The following is a 14,219-nucleotide window of genomic DNA, read 5'->3' on the forward strand; positions in this document are numbered from 1 at the left end:
CGCGCTCGCTCAGTAGCTCCCGGGCTCGCTCGGCGGGCAGCATCGGCGGCCAGCGCAGCCCCAGGGTGGAGGAGCGGCGGCCCGCCCCGGGATGGGCCTGGTGCCCGCGCGCCCAGGCACCGCGGGACCCGGCCAGGCGCGGCCCGGCCGCGGGCAGGATGAACTTCTGGAAGTGCTACTTTCTGGCCTTCTCGCTGCTCTGCGCGGTCCTGCTCGTGACCCTCTACAGCGGCCGCCTGAGCCTGCCCAAGACCTACCGGCGGCTCAATGAGTCCAGCCCAGGGTCCTCCCGGGAGCTGGCCTGCCGCAGCGCCCTGGCGGGGGAGCCCGTGTTCTCCTGGGGCTGGACAGCCGCCTCGCCCCTGGGCAGCGTCCCCTGCGAGGACTACGTGGCCTGGGGCCACTACATCACGGCCCCCCTGTCCCCGGAGGAGGCCGCCTTCCCGCTGGCCTACGTCATGGTCGTGCACAAGGACTTCGGCACCTTCGAGCGGCTCTTCCGTGCCATCTACATGCCCCAGAACGTCTACTGCGTGCACGTGGACGCCAAGGCCGCCCCCGCGTACCAGGCCTCGGTGGCCCGCCTGCTCAGCTGCTTCCCCAACGCCTTCCTGGCCTCCCGCGCCGAGTCGGTGGTGTACGCCGGCTACTCGCGGCTGCAGGCCGACGTCAACTGCCTGCGGGACCTGGCGGGCTCGGCCGTGCCCTGGAAGTACGTGCTCAACACCTGCGGCCAGGACTTCCCGCTGAAGACCAACCGGGAGATCGTCCGGCACCTGAAGGGCTTCCGGGGCAGGAACGTGACCCCCGGGGTGCTGCCGCCGGCCCACGCCGTGGGGAGGACCAAGTTCGTGCACCAGGAGCTCCGGGGCCAAGCGGGGTCGTCCGTGAGGAAGACGAGCAAGCTCAAGGCCCCGCCCCCCCACGGCATGACCATCTACTTCGGCACGGCCTACGTGGCCCTGACCCGCGGCTTCGTGGACTTCATCCTCCACGACCCACGGGCCGTGGACCTGCTGCAGTGGTCCCGGGACACCTACAGCCCCGACGAGCACTTCTGGGTGACACTCAACCGCATTCCCGGTAGGTCCGGCCCCGGGCCTGGCCCGAGGCGGCCACCTGCGCGGTCCGAGAGCGGAGCCCTGTCAGCGAATGCCAGGGCCTGGCCCTAGCCTGCTCCCGGGCTCAGGGGAGCACTTCTGGGAAGCACTTCTCTGGCAGCCGCCCGGAGCAGTGTCTGCCTGGGGACCTGGGTTCGGGCCACGGTGACTCGCGGCTGGCGTCTCAGATGCCCCGGGCTCGGGGGTGCCCTTCTTCCTCATTGCTGGGCTCGTCTGCCGTGGGTCGGGGGTGGCCGGTCCCCTGACGGAGGCCGCCGGCTTTCCCGTCAGGAGCTGTCCAGCCCTACCTGCTGGACCTGCCCCGGGGACGGCCGGGCCTGAGTGTGGCCAGCGCCTGCATAGCTGAGATGCCTCTGAGCGGGGGCGCAGGGCCGCCACGCTGCTGTCACGCAGAAGCCGGTCAGCAGGAGAGGGCCCGGGCAGGAGCCCGCGGGGACGGCAGCAGGGTCTGGCCGCTTCTCCGCAGAGGGTCACAGCCGGGCTGTCGGGGGTCCTGGCTCCCCGGAGGAGCCCAGCCCCGGCTCTCCCTGCCCGTGGGGGCGGCTGGGCTGTCCTGGGTCCTGAGGGAGGGGCCCGGGCCCCGGCTGCGGTGGGACCATCTGGCCCAGACAGGAGAGACCCGTTTCCTCTTCCTCTGTTTCTCTTTTTTTTTTACGCAGGGGTGGGGTGGGGACGTTACTCCGCAGTTTCAAGAATCAAACTGGTTTGGCCATAGCAAGGCAGGCACCTCCAGGAAGGTCTGTCTGTCTGTCTGTCTCTCCGGGGCCTGGCCTGTGTCTCTGATGCGGGCCCTGGCCTAGAGAGCGGACACGGCCCAGAGGACGGCCAGGGCAGGAAGCGACGGGCGCCCACGGGAGGGCCGGCAGGGCCCTTGGGGAACGGCCCGTGTTCATGTACAGGTGCATGGTGTGAGTGCGCCCACGCACTGTCCCTCGGGGGGGGACACGGCTCTCGGGCCCTCACAGAGGCTGGGGATGGGCTTGGAGAAGCCCCTTCTGCCCCTCTAAGACACACACATGCACAACACACGCACACACATGCAAACACACACACGCACTCGCACACATGCATGCACACACACACAACACACATACTCATGCAAACACACACACGTGCGCGCACACGCACACACCGAGGGGAGTTGGTGTGCAGCCTCTCCCCACTCAGCGGTGGCCTCCTGCCCGAGCTGCTCCTCTGTCCAGCGTTTTCTGCGCTCTCAGGGCTCAAGGCCGTCTCGGTCTCACGCCTCCTCAGCGCCAGAGGCCGCTCCCCCGGGGACGGTCACCAAGGCCGGCCACTGCACGGCGCGTCCAGCAGATGTGGGCCGCAGCGGGCTGCGTGTCCAGGCTGGCCGTGTCTGTGGAACGCAGAGCCGGGGCTCTGGCCGGCCTCGCGCTCCCTCGCACCCGAGGCCCTTTCCGGGTGGGCCTTTTCTAAGTGAGAAGCGGCCAGGACACAGGACAGTCTCCGGGGGGGGCGGGGGTGGTCCCGCCCATGCCCGGGAAGGGTCAAGGGGTCCAGGCACGGGTGCGGGGAGTGAGTGCTCGGACCCGCGGACCCGTGCCCAGCTCTGCCCACTCATCCCCTCGTGGTTGCCCCCGACCAGACACCAAGTACCAGGCTGCGTCCCCAGCCTTGAGGCATTTCACAATGTTCTGTCTGACAACCCCGCCCGGATGGCCAGCCCGGGTGACCAGCCCCCTCCTGGAGCCCAGGGGCGGAGAGGAGGCCCCTGTGGAGGTGAGGCCCAGCGCTGGGGCGGCTAAGACACGGCCCCGGGGTTCCTGTGTCCTCCTGAGCCGGGCTGGGGGTCGCGATCCCATGAGGGCGGCAGCGCAAGGCGGCCGGCAGGTGTGTCCTGTCCCTGCGGGCGTGGCGTCCCTTCCGCATTGCGCCTCTGCCACAAAGGGTGCATTCAGCCGTGCGCCCTCGCCCTCACGGGATTAGCCACGGGCTCTGTCCCCGGGACACACGTCACCAGGACGTGCCGAGGGGGCCAGGGACCTGGGGTTGGGCGGCCAGGGTGAACTCGGCCCGTCCCGGAGAAATCTGCCCCGGCCAAGGCTTCCCCACACTCCCTAGAATCCCTTCGCCTCGGCTGCTCGGGGCCCGGGGGCGCGGGTGTGGCTGGCCCTCACACAGTGACCCCACAGCTCCCCGGGGTGCTGCCCCCTGCCCGTCCCCTCCCCAGGACTTTTTCCCAGTGTCCGCTGGGGAGTGACCCCAACCGGCCAAGGGGAGCCTGGCTCCAGCCTTGGATCCACTCGGTCCCTGGCCCCAAGCCAGGAGTAGCCCCTGAGAACCATGGGGCATGACTTCCAATACCCGGACAACCTGCGGGTACTCCCCAGCAGTGCTCAGCGCCCGGCCCGGAGCAGCCTCGCTGCGTTTATCCTGAAGCAAGACAAACTCTGCCTGTCGGCGGCCGGGCCCAACCGTCCCTCTGAGTCTGGGCTCCACGACGCCCGTCCCCTCCCGGCGTCCTGCCTTTCGTTGGGGCCATGGTTGGGATGCCCTTGGGGGGCCGGAGCCGGGGTCCCCCACCCCGTCTCTCCTCTCGCCACACGTGCGAGTTTCTGGGGCACAGACGGTGCCTGGAGATGGTTCCTGGGAGTGAGAAGAGAACCACGGGGGTCAGTGACTCACACGGGGGTTCTGGGGGCCGCGCTGCTCGCTTTTATGAAATCTGTCCTGTGGCTTTGCTCCTGAATGGCCCCGATGGATTGGACACGGCTCCCAGGCTGGAGGGCAGGGATGAGTGTGGGGTGGAGGGGTTCCACTGGTGCCAACGGTCGTGCAGACCCCGGGGTGGAGACCCGTCGGCCCCTCGCCCAGTGGCGGCCCCTGTGCTCACGTCGCCCCAAGGCTGTCCAGGTCCCGCCGACGTGGCCTTGCGAGCGGCCCTAGCTCTCCCTCCCTGATTCCTGGCAGTGCTCAGAGAGATCTCGGAAGCACCCAGGAAACACGGCACCCACACAGGGATCCCGGGAAGTGTTTGTTGAAAGTTGTCGGAAGTTCCTCAGAAGGGCATTTCCCTGAAAACTCAGAACTGGCCGAAGAGAGGGCACAGAGAGCTGGCCTTGGGCCGGGACTGTGTCAGGACACAGTGGCCAATGGCCAGCGGGGCCTCAGCGCCCCCGGGGCAGCTTCTGAGCCAGAGAAGCCAGCAGGTGCCCCTGGGTGTCCGATGCCCGCGGGAGCCTGACAGAAACCGGACATTGCTGCCCGAGGGAGCCGGGTCTCCGCCAGGCCCTGCCAGGAAGCTGATGCGGTCAGCAGACGTTTGCTGTCCTCACTGTGCCGCCTGGTGTCCCGGCTGCTGTGGGGTCTCCACTCTGCCCGCACCAGCAAATCCCTGCAGCTGCCCGAGCACACCCAGTTCTCAGCAAGGCCGGGACTTCGCAGAAGCCAGGTGCCACTGGCAGCCCTGCGGGCCTGTTCCCGCCTCTCTTCCAGGTAGTCACTTCCCCAAGGCACAGGGCGGCCCCCAGGGCCACTGGCGCTCGGCAGGTGCTCGAGCCCGCCAGGAAGGATGGGCAGAGGCCTGTGGGCGGGCGGGGACAGGCGCGGGGACGGGAGTTTCCCCTCTGCCCAGCAGTGGAAGGGGCAGAGGCCCTTCACCCACTTGGGCGCTTCCCTCGGGGGGGCACCTGGGTCGGGGGTGCCCAGACCCTGCCTTCTCGTCCCCCCCATCGGCCCCGCCCCGCCCTGCCCCCCACCTCACATCACAGCCACTGTCTGTCCCGTGACCCGCCCGGTGACAAGTGTCTGGGCCCGTGACCGCACTCGCTTCCACTGTGACCCTGGCCTCCTCAGAAGCCCTGACTGAGGTCATGGTCACGGTGGGTTGTTGCCGTGAAAGATTCTGGAAGGAAGTGAAACTTGAAACAGCGCCCTGGGTGCGTGGGGTGGGGTGGCTGGCGTCTCCCTTTGCTCAGGGGACTTGTCACCTGGTGACGGGGTGGGGGAGAACCACAGCCCCACCCACGGTCCCCTCCCCCCCCCTCCCCCCCCCCCCCCCCCCCCCCGTGCCTCCAGGCCCTGTGAGGCAGACAGAGGCCTTCAGGCTCCGTGGCAGGTGCAAAGTCCCTGCAGCTGGGGCCTCTGGGCCCACATCTGCCTCGGGCGCCCGCCCCTGCCTGCCCCACCCCGTGAGGACGTTCCTGCAGCCACTACCCGCCTTCCTGACCAGCAGGAGAGACCGGTCAGAGGCCGCAGGTGGTCCTGTTTGGTGTTTGGGCCACACCTAACTGTGCTCAGGGATGACTCCCAGCTCTGTGCTTAGGGCTGACTCCCAGCTCTGTGCTCAGGGCTCAGTCCCGGCTCTGTGCTCAAGGCTTATTCCCGGCTCTGTGCTTAGGGCTGACTCCCAGCTCTGTGCTCAGGGCTCACTTCCAGCTCTGTGCTCAGGGCTGACTCCCAGCTCAGTGCTCAGGGCTGACTCCCGGCTCTGTGCTCAGGACTCACTCCTGGCTCTGTGCTCAGGCTCACTCCTGGCTCTGTGCTCAGGGCTCACTCCCAGCAGTGCTCGGGGATCCTGGGGATGAACCTGCCGTGGGCAGCCCCAGGCCTCGCCCACATGCTGTCTCTCCAGCCGTGTGGTTTCCTGTTTGCTGCCCTGACAACAGCAGAGCCTTTCAGCAGCTGCTCAGGACCAGGGAAGGTGCTGATTGTCTGCGAGTCCGTCTCACACCACCCTCCCCTCCACCTCGGGCCCAGCCTCCCGCTGTGAAGGGGGAGGGGAAGGCTGGGCTGCCCAGGGAGCAGCCCTGGAGAACAGGAAAGGCCTGTGAGGACCAGACCCCTCCCGGCCTCGCGAGTGGCCCTGTCCGGCCTCCCCAACGCTTCCCGGACGGCGGCCACCCAGGCTGGGGGCGTTGGCTGAGAGAAGCAAAGGACTGAAAGACAGAAACTCTTTCTTCTAAGCCCAGCCGGGCCGAGGGACGGGGCAGCAGGTCGGGCGCTGGCCTTGAGCGTGGCCGACGTGGGTCCCCCCACACCACACGGCCCCCAGGCTCGGCCAGCACCGAGCCCCGAGCACACACCCACCCCCGGCCCAGGACAGAGTCCAGCCCCTGCCCTGCCCTGCAGAGGCCACGGCACAGGCATCTCCTCCACAGTGCATTCCAGGCAGGGGTGCGGTCACTCCCTGCGGGAAGGCCCCCCGGCCTCCCGGGGCCCCGAGCTCTCTTTATGGATTTATTTCTGGTTTGGGGGCCACACCTGCCTGTGCTTGGGGACCCACCCGGTGCTGCGGCTGGAACCTGCCGCCCAGCCTGGAGCGTCCCTCCTCTTCACGGGCACCTGCAGTGACCCGTCCACTCGCACCGGTGAGGTCCCTTGGCCGTTCACCCCGGCGGGACTGGGCCTGCCCGTGTGACCTCCGGCTGCAGGGTGGAGAGTGGGAGCACCTGGAACCGAGCCAGGGGATGCTGGAGACCCTCGGGGACGCCACCTGCTTCTGCCAGTCCCCCGAGGGAGAGTGTGTCCATCCCCACCCTGCTTTCCGGCTTTTTCTCTGGGCCCGCATGCTGGTCCCCGCCCCCCAGGTCGGTGCCTGGGTTTCCAGGACTTTGTCTCTGCGGCCGTCCGCCTTAGAACGACGGTGGGGGCAGTGGGGGGACACACAGCCGGGTCTGCCCTCTCCAGACAGTGGCCAGTGCAGTCCTGCACCTCCCCTGCCCGCCCTTGTGGCCTGGCCTCCTGCGATGCATGTGTCCCGGCGATGTCGGGGCCCCTCGGGGGACTCATGTGAGGCGGGGAGGGGCCGGGCCCGACCCCAGCCGTGCAGGTGTGACCTGCCCATCCTCCAGGGGACCCTGAGGAACGGGCCTCCCCGCGGCTGCTCCAAACACAGCCCGGTCTCCGCTGCCCGAGGAAGTTTTCGAGGGGACGGGCCTCGACGGCCGGGTGCCAGGGCTCGCTGGGCCCCCGGTGGGTACACAGGCCCCTTGCCACCTGGCCCTGGCCATTCCCCCGCAGGCCTGCTGCACCCGGCGTCTCCGCCCAAGCCTGGCTCATGGCCATCCACTGTGTGGGTGTTGGGGGCCGAGACGCAGCCGTGCGTGGGGGCTCACGTGGGCGCATGCGGGTCTTTCCGACACCGGCTAGCGTGCGCCTGGTTTGTGCGACCCCCCTCGAGACCACAGATGCTGCCCCCCAGGGCGGGGGGAGCGACCCCCGCTCAGGCCCAAGGGGAACAGGCAGGCCTGGCCTTGGAGCTGTCACCAAGAGCCGCGAGCCTGGGGCCAGAGAGAGTCCAGGGCTGGGAACCTCTGGGTCCCCTCACCATCCCCCCCCCCAGCCCCACCCAGAGTCAGCCCTGAGCACAGCTGGGTGTGGCTTCTGAGCTGAAAACAGCGGGAAACAGTCGCGGCCTTGGGCTGCGGGAACGGTGCTGCAAATCTCTGGGGACACAGGTGTTTGGGGGACACGGGCGTTCGGCGCTCGGACGATCTGCAGGTGAGCGAGTGCAGACGGTCAGGGAGAGACGCCCGGGACAGGGACACGGGGAGTCTCCTCGCACCCGGCACTGCAGGGGTCTCCCTCAGACCCGTGACCGCTAACGCCTGCAAGCTGGGAAAAGGTTTGTTAGACTTCTATGAAGGAATAGCGAACAGAGTCGGTTTGGGCGACTCGGATTTTCACATTCGTGAGTTTCCCTTCATTCTAATTTTGCACCAAAGACAGTTTAGTGATAAATAATTTTTTAAGTAATATTTGCCGTTTTTTTTTTAAAGAACACCTCACATAATAGACTCACCCCACTTTTTTTTTTTTTTGCTTTTTGGGTCACACCCGGCAATGTTCAGGGGTTTCTCCTGGCTCATGCACTCAGGAATTACTCCTGGCGGTGCTCAGGGGACCACATGGGATGCTGGGAATCGAACCTGGGTCAGCCGCGTGCAAGGCAGACGCCCTACCCGCTGTGCTATCGCTCCAGCCCCAGGCTCACCACACTTTTTGCGAAATCATTTGGCATAAACTCCGTGGCAATTATGCCGTGGAATACCATAGTTCAAAGCTCGTGGTCTCAGGATGATGTGCATTTATTTCTCTGTTTTTTTTTTCCCCTAACTTTTGGGTCACACCCAGCGATGCTCGGGGCTGACTCCTGGCTCTGCGCTCAGGAATGACTCCTGTAGGTACTCGGGGGACCCTATGGGATGCCAGGGATTGAACCCAGGTTGGCCATGTTCAAAGCAAACGCCCTCCCTGCCGGACTATCTCTCTGGACCCCCAAAGATGATTTGTGAAGGAGTATTTTCATCAGCCACTGCTTTGCAAAATCTCAACTCTTTAAACTTTTGTTTTCATTCTCTTTACTGTTAAACATACTCAAGGCTAATCTAATGACCACTGTTCAGTTTTTCCCCAAAACCCAGATTTTGCTTGTTTGTTTGTTTTGTTAATTTTTTTGGCCACACCCTGTGATGCTCAGGGCTTACTCCTGACTCTGTCCTCAGGAGTTACTCCCGGGGGTGCTGGAGGCTGGGGGATGGAGTGTTGACCCCAGCAGGGCTCCAGGCCAGGCCAGGCCCTGCCTACTTGTCCTCTCCAGCGCCAGACTCAGATTTCTAAGAAGAACTAAGATTTCTGTGGCCCCTTGTGCCGTGAGCCTGTGAGCCAGGCCGTTGGGGGTCAGGAAATCAGCAATCGGCTTTCTCTCCACTCGTGTCCTCCTGGAATCACCCAGACTCAGAAGGGCTGTGTGTCCCCTAGGGGTTCCCAGCGGGCAGTGCCTGGTCTTCGAGGTGGTGGCAGGGGCGTCCCCAGCAGAGGTCATTTGAGGGACCATATGCAAAGTCTCGGCTCAGATGCCTTAACCAGGAGGCCTGATTCCATCTGCTCGGCCATACCTGGCCACACCCCTGGACGTTGCCCCTCAGACAAGGGGGCAAAGAGACGTTTCCTCTTGGCACCTTCCTCTCGGCACCTCCCCTGAGTCTGTTGGGTTTGGGTTTGGGTTTGGGTTTGGGGGCTGCAGCTCTGAGCTCGCGTGTCCCCTGGCCCCACTCAGGGCTTGGCTCCGGGCCTCCCACACGCCGACCTGCTGGACTCTTCCTCCCTCCTCCCGTGCTCGCCTGGTCCCTCATTTTCAGCAGGGAGACGGGGGCCTCACTGTGGGCTCAGGGGGTGAGCCTGAAGGAGCGGGGTCATGGGATGCGGGATTTGGGGGCTCAGAGAATCGCACGTGGCCCCACACGGGCGCCTGTGCAGGAGGGGGGTGGCGGATGGGACCCCTCGCGCACAGACAGGTGCCCAGGCTGGGCAAACCTTCCAGCCCCTGTGATGCTTGGCTCAAGTCCACAGTCAGTGCTCAGGAGAGGCGGCGCCCTGGTGTGTCCTCGGAGGGCCAGGCGCCTCCTGCTGGTCGGAGGGAGAGGACCCGGTGTTCCCTTCGGGGTCTTCGCAGCTCCCCTCGGCGTGTTGTGACCCCCAGGGCCTCATACTTCCTGGTTCCACACTCTTGGCTTCCGGAGCAGTGCCCGGGCAGGGGCAGGCGGGGGTCCCGCAGGCCAGCTTGGCCCTCGCAGCCCGAGCACGGGGGTGAGGGGGTGGGGAGTTGGGGGGGTGGGGGGGTGGGGACGGCTCCGAGTGGCTTGGCTAGGAGGCGGGTGTTGGCGTCTGCTTGGGGTCACAGCCGGCAGTTTTCGGGATCACGCCTGGCAGGGACCATGCAGGTGCCGGGGACTCACCCCCGCCCAGCTGTGCCATCACCCTGATCTCCTTCGTCTGGGGACCACCCCTGGCAGTGCTCAGGGGCTGCTCCTGGTTGAGTGCTTGGGGAGCTGAGTGGCTCCGGGGGGGCCTCCCTCGGCCCGAACCCCCGGACCCTGCAAGCACGAGCTCGTCCTCCCAGCACCTCCCCAGCCCTGACAGCTGCCGGAAATGCTGCCCTGACCCGAGTTCTACCAGAACCAGCAGCTGGTGACCAGGCGTCCCGCCAGCAGGCTGGGTACAGCTTGCTTCCGTGCATGTGTGTTCATGTGTTCACGTGTGTGCATGCGTCTGCATGCATGTGTGCATGTATGTGTGTGTATGTGCACATTCGTGTCCCTGTGCGTGTGTGTGAGAGACTCCTGGGGACCTTTGAGGAGTCCGGGCAGTGCCCGGGTGGTTCTGGGTGCAGCCCCCAGGGCCCAGCCTAGGCTATGAGCCCCCCCCTTCCTGGGACCAGTCCCCGCCCTGGCCATGCTGGTCCCTGGGGGGTGCAGCAGGACCTCACAGGGTCCTCCATCCCTGCCCGGAGTGATTCCTGGGCACAGAGCCAGGGGTGAGCCCTGAGCATCGCCGGGTGTGACCCCAAACCCAAACAGAAAAGTCCTTTTATCTTCCCACAAGCGCTGATCAGTGTTCCAGCATCGGTGTCTGTGTGCTGACAGGCGGCTCCTGGGCGGGTCTCTTGACTCATGGGGTTTAGAGTCCGGAAACCGAGAGCAGAGTCCAGCATCCGTGTAAAGGGGTGTCAGCAGCAGGGGGGTGGGGTGTGGGGCTGGGGGTACCAGCTCGAGCCGCCGGTAGAGCCAGGCCTGGGGTAGGCTCTGGGCCCGGGCAACTCCAGGCAGTGGCGACCCCGAAGGCCAGGCTTGTCCCCAGAGGGGCGGGATGGGTTTCCAGGACGCCCGTGAGGACGGATGCCGAGGATGGAGGAGTGGGGGAGCACCGGCCTGCGCGGTGTCGGGACGGGACTCTGGGCCCAGCGTGTCACCAGCGCTTAGTCCAAGCGGCTGGAGCAGGCTCAGGTCCGGCAGCTGCGCGCGCGTGGGGGGTGGGCGGCCGGCCTGGCTCTGGGCCCGGCTGGGAGCAGAACGGCTCCTTGCTGGACAGGCAGGCGGCCAGATGCGCTTTCAGGGCTCGGATGCAAATGAAAGTCCCGGAGGTTGGGGGCCGCGCAGGCTCCCAGCCCGCATTTGCTTAGGGGCAAATCTGCCTCCTGGCCGGCTGCCCTCCGCAGGGAGGCTCCGAGGCTCCGTCCTCCGGGCGCCGTGGCTGGCCCTGGGCGTTGTGTGTGTCTGGCGGAAGGACACGCTGTAGCTCGCAAATACTCAGCCCCCTCGGCTGTGGTCACACTGGGCTGGGGGTCTCAGACCCCGGGAGCGCCCAGGAGGGGGCCTCGCCCGCCCCCACCTTAATGTTTTGAAAGGGGAAAGAAGGCAGGCGGGAGGTTGGGACCACCCTGAGCAGGTGAAGGTTTGAGGCCGCTTCTGCTGCCCCGACCGCTCCCCTGGCCTCTGACCATCGCCCTGCCTGGCAGCTTCTCTGGGCCTGGGCAGGGCCCGCCTTGGATGTGGGGCAAGGGCCAGGCACCCACCACTTCCTCTCTGGGGTCCATGCCCTCCGCGGGGGGAGGTGAGACCGCAGGCCCCCACGGTGGGTTCCAGTAGGGAGCAGGGATGCCCGGCGGAGTGCCCGTCCCCCAGGAGACGCCCTGCGCTGCCCCTTGAGAGGGGAACTGGGAAGCCACAGCGGTGAGGGGCGTCGGGCGTGGGCAGGACCCCCACCCCTGGGTGCTGGGTTCCCCGCAGTGACTGGCATTTCTCTCTCTCTCTCTCCCGTAGGTGTGCCTGGCGCCATGCCCAACGCTTCCTGGGCGGGGAACCTCAGGGCCATCAAATGGAACGACATGGAGGATAAGCACGGGGGCTGCCATGGTGAGGGGGTGGGGAGGGGCGGGGAAGGACGGGGGGGGCACAGGCTCAGGGTGCTTCCATGAAGAGGAGGCCCTTCTCTCCCTCTCCCTCTCTTTCTCCCTCTCTCTCTCTTCCTCTCCTTCCCTGTCTCTCCACCCCTCTCCCCTGCCCTGCCCCCTCCTGCCCCTTCCTCCTGCCCCTGGCCCCTCTCTGAAGGCCCGCCTGCACCCCTGCACCGTCCTGGGGGCGGGGAGGGTGAGGGAGGACTCCCCAGGCTTTGGGGAGCCCGGTGGGTGGTCCTGATCGTGGCCCTGTGCGTCCATGGCGAGGCCCGGCCGTGCCACCCTGAGTCTCCGGCCCTGCCCGGCCCATCCGCCCGCCCCAGGTGCCGGCATGAGCTGCCCCTGCCCACCCGTGGCAACCCTGCCCTGGCCACGCCTCAGCCCCGAGTGGGTGTCCCCAGGGCCCTGTGGTCACCTGCTCTCCCATCCCGGGACCCTGTGGCCAGCCCGGCCCGTCCCTCACAGGGGCCAAGACCCTAGGTTCTAGGTTCTCCCCTCCCCCAGCCCTGCGCTGTCTCAGCCGAGGGGAGGGGTCCGGCAGGCGCCTTCTGGGGGCTGCACTGGGCATCGGGGTCGGGCTTCTGCAGGCTGCGCCCCCACCTGGCCCCCCACGCCCCAGCCGCGTCCCCTGGTGTCCACTCGCCCCTCCCCCCGCTGCGCCCAGCGGTCCCGCGTCCCCCAGCACCCACTCCCTCCGCCCCCCCACTGTCCCCGCAGGCCACTACGTGCATGGCATCTGTATCTATGGCCCTGGGGACCTGCCGTGGCTGCTGAACTCCCAGAGCCTGTTCGCCAACAAGTTCGAGCTGTCCACCTACCCGCTGACCGTGGAGTGCCTGGAGCTGAGACTCCGCCAGCGGGCCCTGAACCAGAGCGAGGTCCCGCTGCAGCCCAGCTGGGTCTTCTGAGCCGCACCGGCCCTGGTCACCCACGGGCACGGCCACCCACGGGCACGGCCACCCGCCTTGCACGGTCACCGCCGTGCACGGTCACTCACGTGGTCACTCACCTGCATACAGTCACTCACACGGTCACTCACCACACACAGCCACTCCGCAGTACATGGTCACTCACCCTGTACACTGGTTGGTAGCCTATACACTGGTCACTCACACACATGCTGGTCAGTGGCCTACACACTGGTCACTCACCTATACACTGGTCAGTGGTCTACACACTGGACACCCACCTATACATGGTCCCTCACCCACACACAGTCACGCACACACAGTGCCTGTCCCTTATACACAGTCACCCGTACACCGGTCAGTAGCCTACACACTGGTCATTCACCCATACTCTGGTCAGTAGCCTACACATTGGTCATTTGCCCATACACCGGTCAGTAGTCTACACACTGCTCATTCGCCTGTACACTGGTCAGTGGCCTGCACACTGGTTGTCCACCGTTGCAGCCACCCATGCTCTGGTCAGTAATCCTGCACATCCTGCACCCAGCCAGCTGCTGTCCAGTGGCCCGGAGCCCGCCCGCGAGGGGCCCACTGACCGGGAGCCGCGGCAGGCAGGGGCGAGGCCCAGCTCTCGGGAGGGCCCTGCCGTCCGGTCTGCAGCCCAGCCCGACACGCGGGCGTGGTCAGCCTCCCAGGCCACGTCCCCCCTCCACTCCGACTAGTTCTTGTTTCGTGTCCAGCACTGGCCTCTCCCCCACCCGCTGTCCAGCTCCCGTGAGGCTGCCTGGGGCCTCTGTCAGGGTCGTCCGAGAAGGCGCTCTCCCCGCCGGGCGTCCCACGGACACGAGGGACAGGGCAGTCAGGAGCAGCCCCGACCCTACCCGCCTCCCGCGCCCAGGGGACAGTGGGCCCAGAGCTGTGGACGGTCCAGCTGCACTCAGGGGCCACACCCGCGTGCTCAGGGGCCCAAACAAGCCCCCCTGGTCCTCTCGTCCGCCTCGGGCTCTTCGAGGCCCCTCCTATTTATTTATTCTAGAGAGAAGCAAGGACAGTGAATCAGTGAATGCAACCTTGTTATTCTTTTCCGTAATTGTGTCTCCTTGATTTTAATCTGATTAAAGGGAAGGACTCGAGTCTGACCTTTCCTCCTGCTCTGGGAACAGTGGAAACAGCGTGTGGTGAGCGGGGAGGGCGGGGGACGTCCAGGGCTAACAGCCGAAGGGCGGCGGCACCTCCCAGACCCCCCTGCTGGACCCCGGGAGGGGGCCTGTCCACAGGACAGATGAGCTGGGGCCGCCCCAGGCCTGTGCTGGTCTCCGGTGGGCGTCTTGGGGTGGGAAGGGCGTCGGCCGCTGCCCCCTCGTCTGCCACTCACCCGCGTGGCCTTCTCAGGAATAAATCGATGCTTTCCCCTCCTTGCGGAGAGTGCTGAGTGCTTTTCCCTGGCCGAGAGTGCTGAGTGCTTTTCCTTAATGGCCCACAGCCCCGCGG

At 66.4% G+C, this 14,219-nt stretch overlaps 1 protein-coding gene across 2 annotated transcripts in view; it reads left to right on the top strand.

Moving 5' to 3' along the window:
- Window positions 1-12,757, top strand: part of GCNT2 (glucosaminyl (N-acetyl) transferase 2 (I blood group)) — a 32,647-nt gene extending 19,890 nt beyond the window's left edge. Inside the window, exons 1-3 of one of the 2 annotated variants that reach the window (XM_056108542.1) lie at window positions 159-1,083; window positions 11,684-11,776; window positions 12,535-12,757. In XM_056108542.1, the coding sequence (XP_055964517.1) occupies window positions 159-1,083; window positions 11,684-11,776; window positions 12,535-12,725 (1,209 nt within the window). In that variant the 3' untranslated portion in view covers window positions 12,726-12,757. Of the gene's footprint in view, window positions 1-158; window positions 1,084-11,683; window positions 11,777-12,534 lie in introns of those variants that run through there. The other variant, XM_056108543.1, reaches the window with a different exon arrangement.
- The last annotated feature ends 1,462 nt before the right edge of the window (window positions 12,758-14,219 follow it).

This window comes from Sorex fumeus, unplaced genomic scaffold, assembly GCF_029834395.1.
Source record: "Sorex fumeus unplaced genomic scaffold, SorFum_2.1 ptg000218l, whole genome shotgun sequence".
NCBI lineage: Eukaryota > Metazoa > Chordata > Mammalia > Eulipotyphla > Soricidae > Sorex > Sorex fumeus.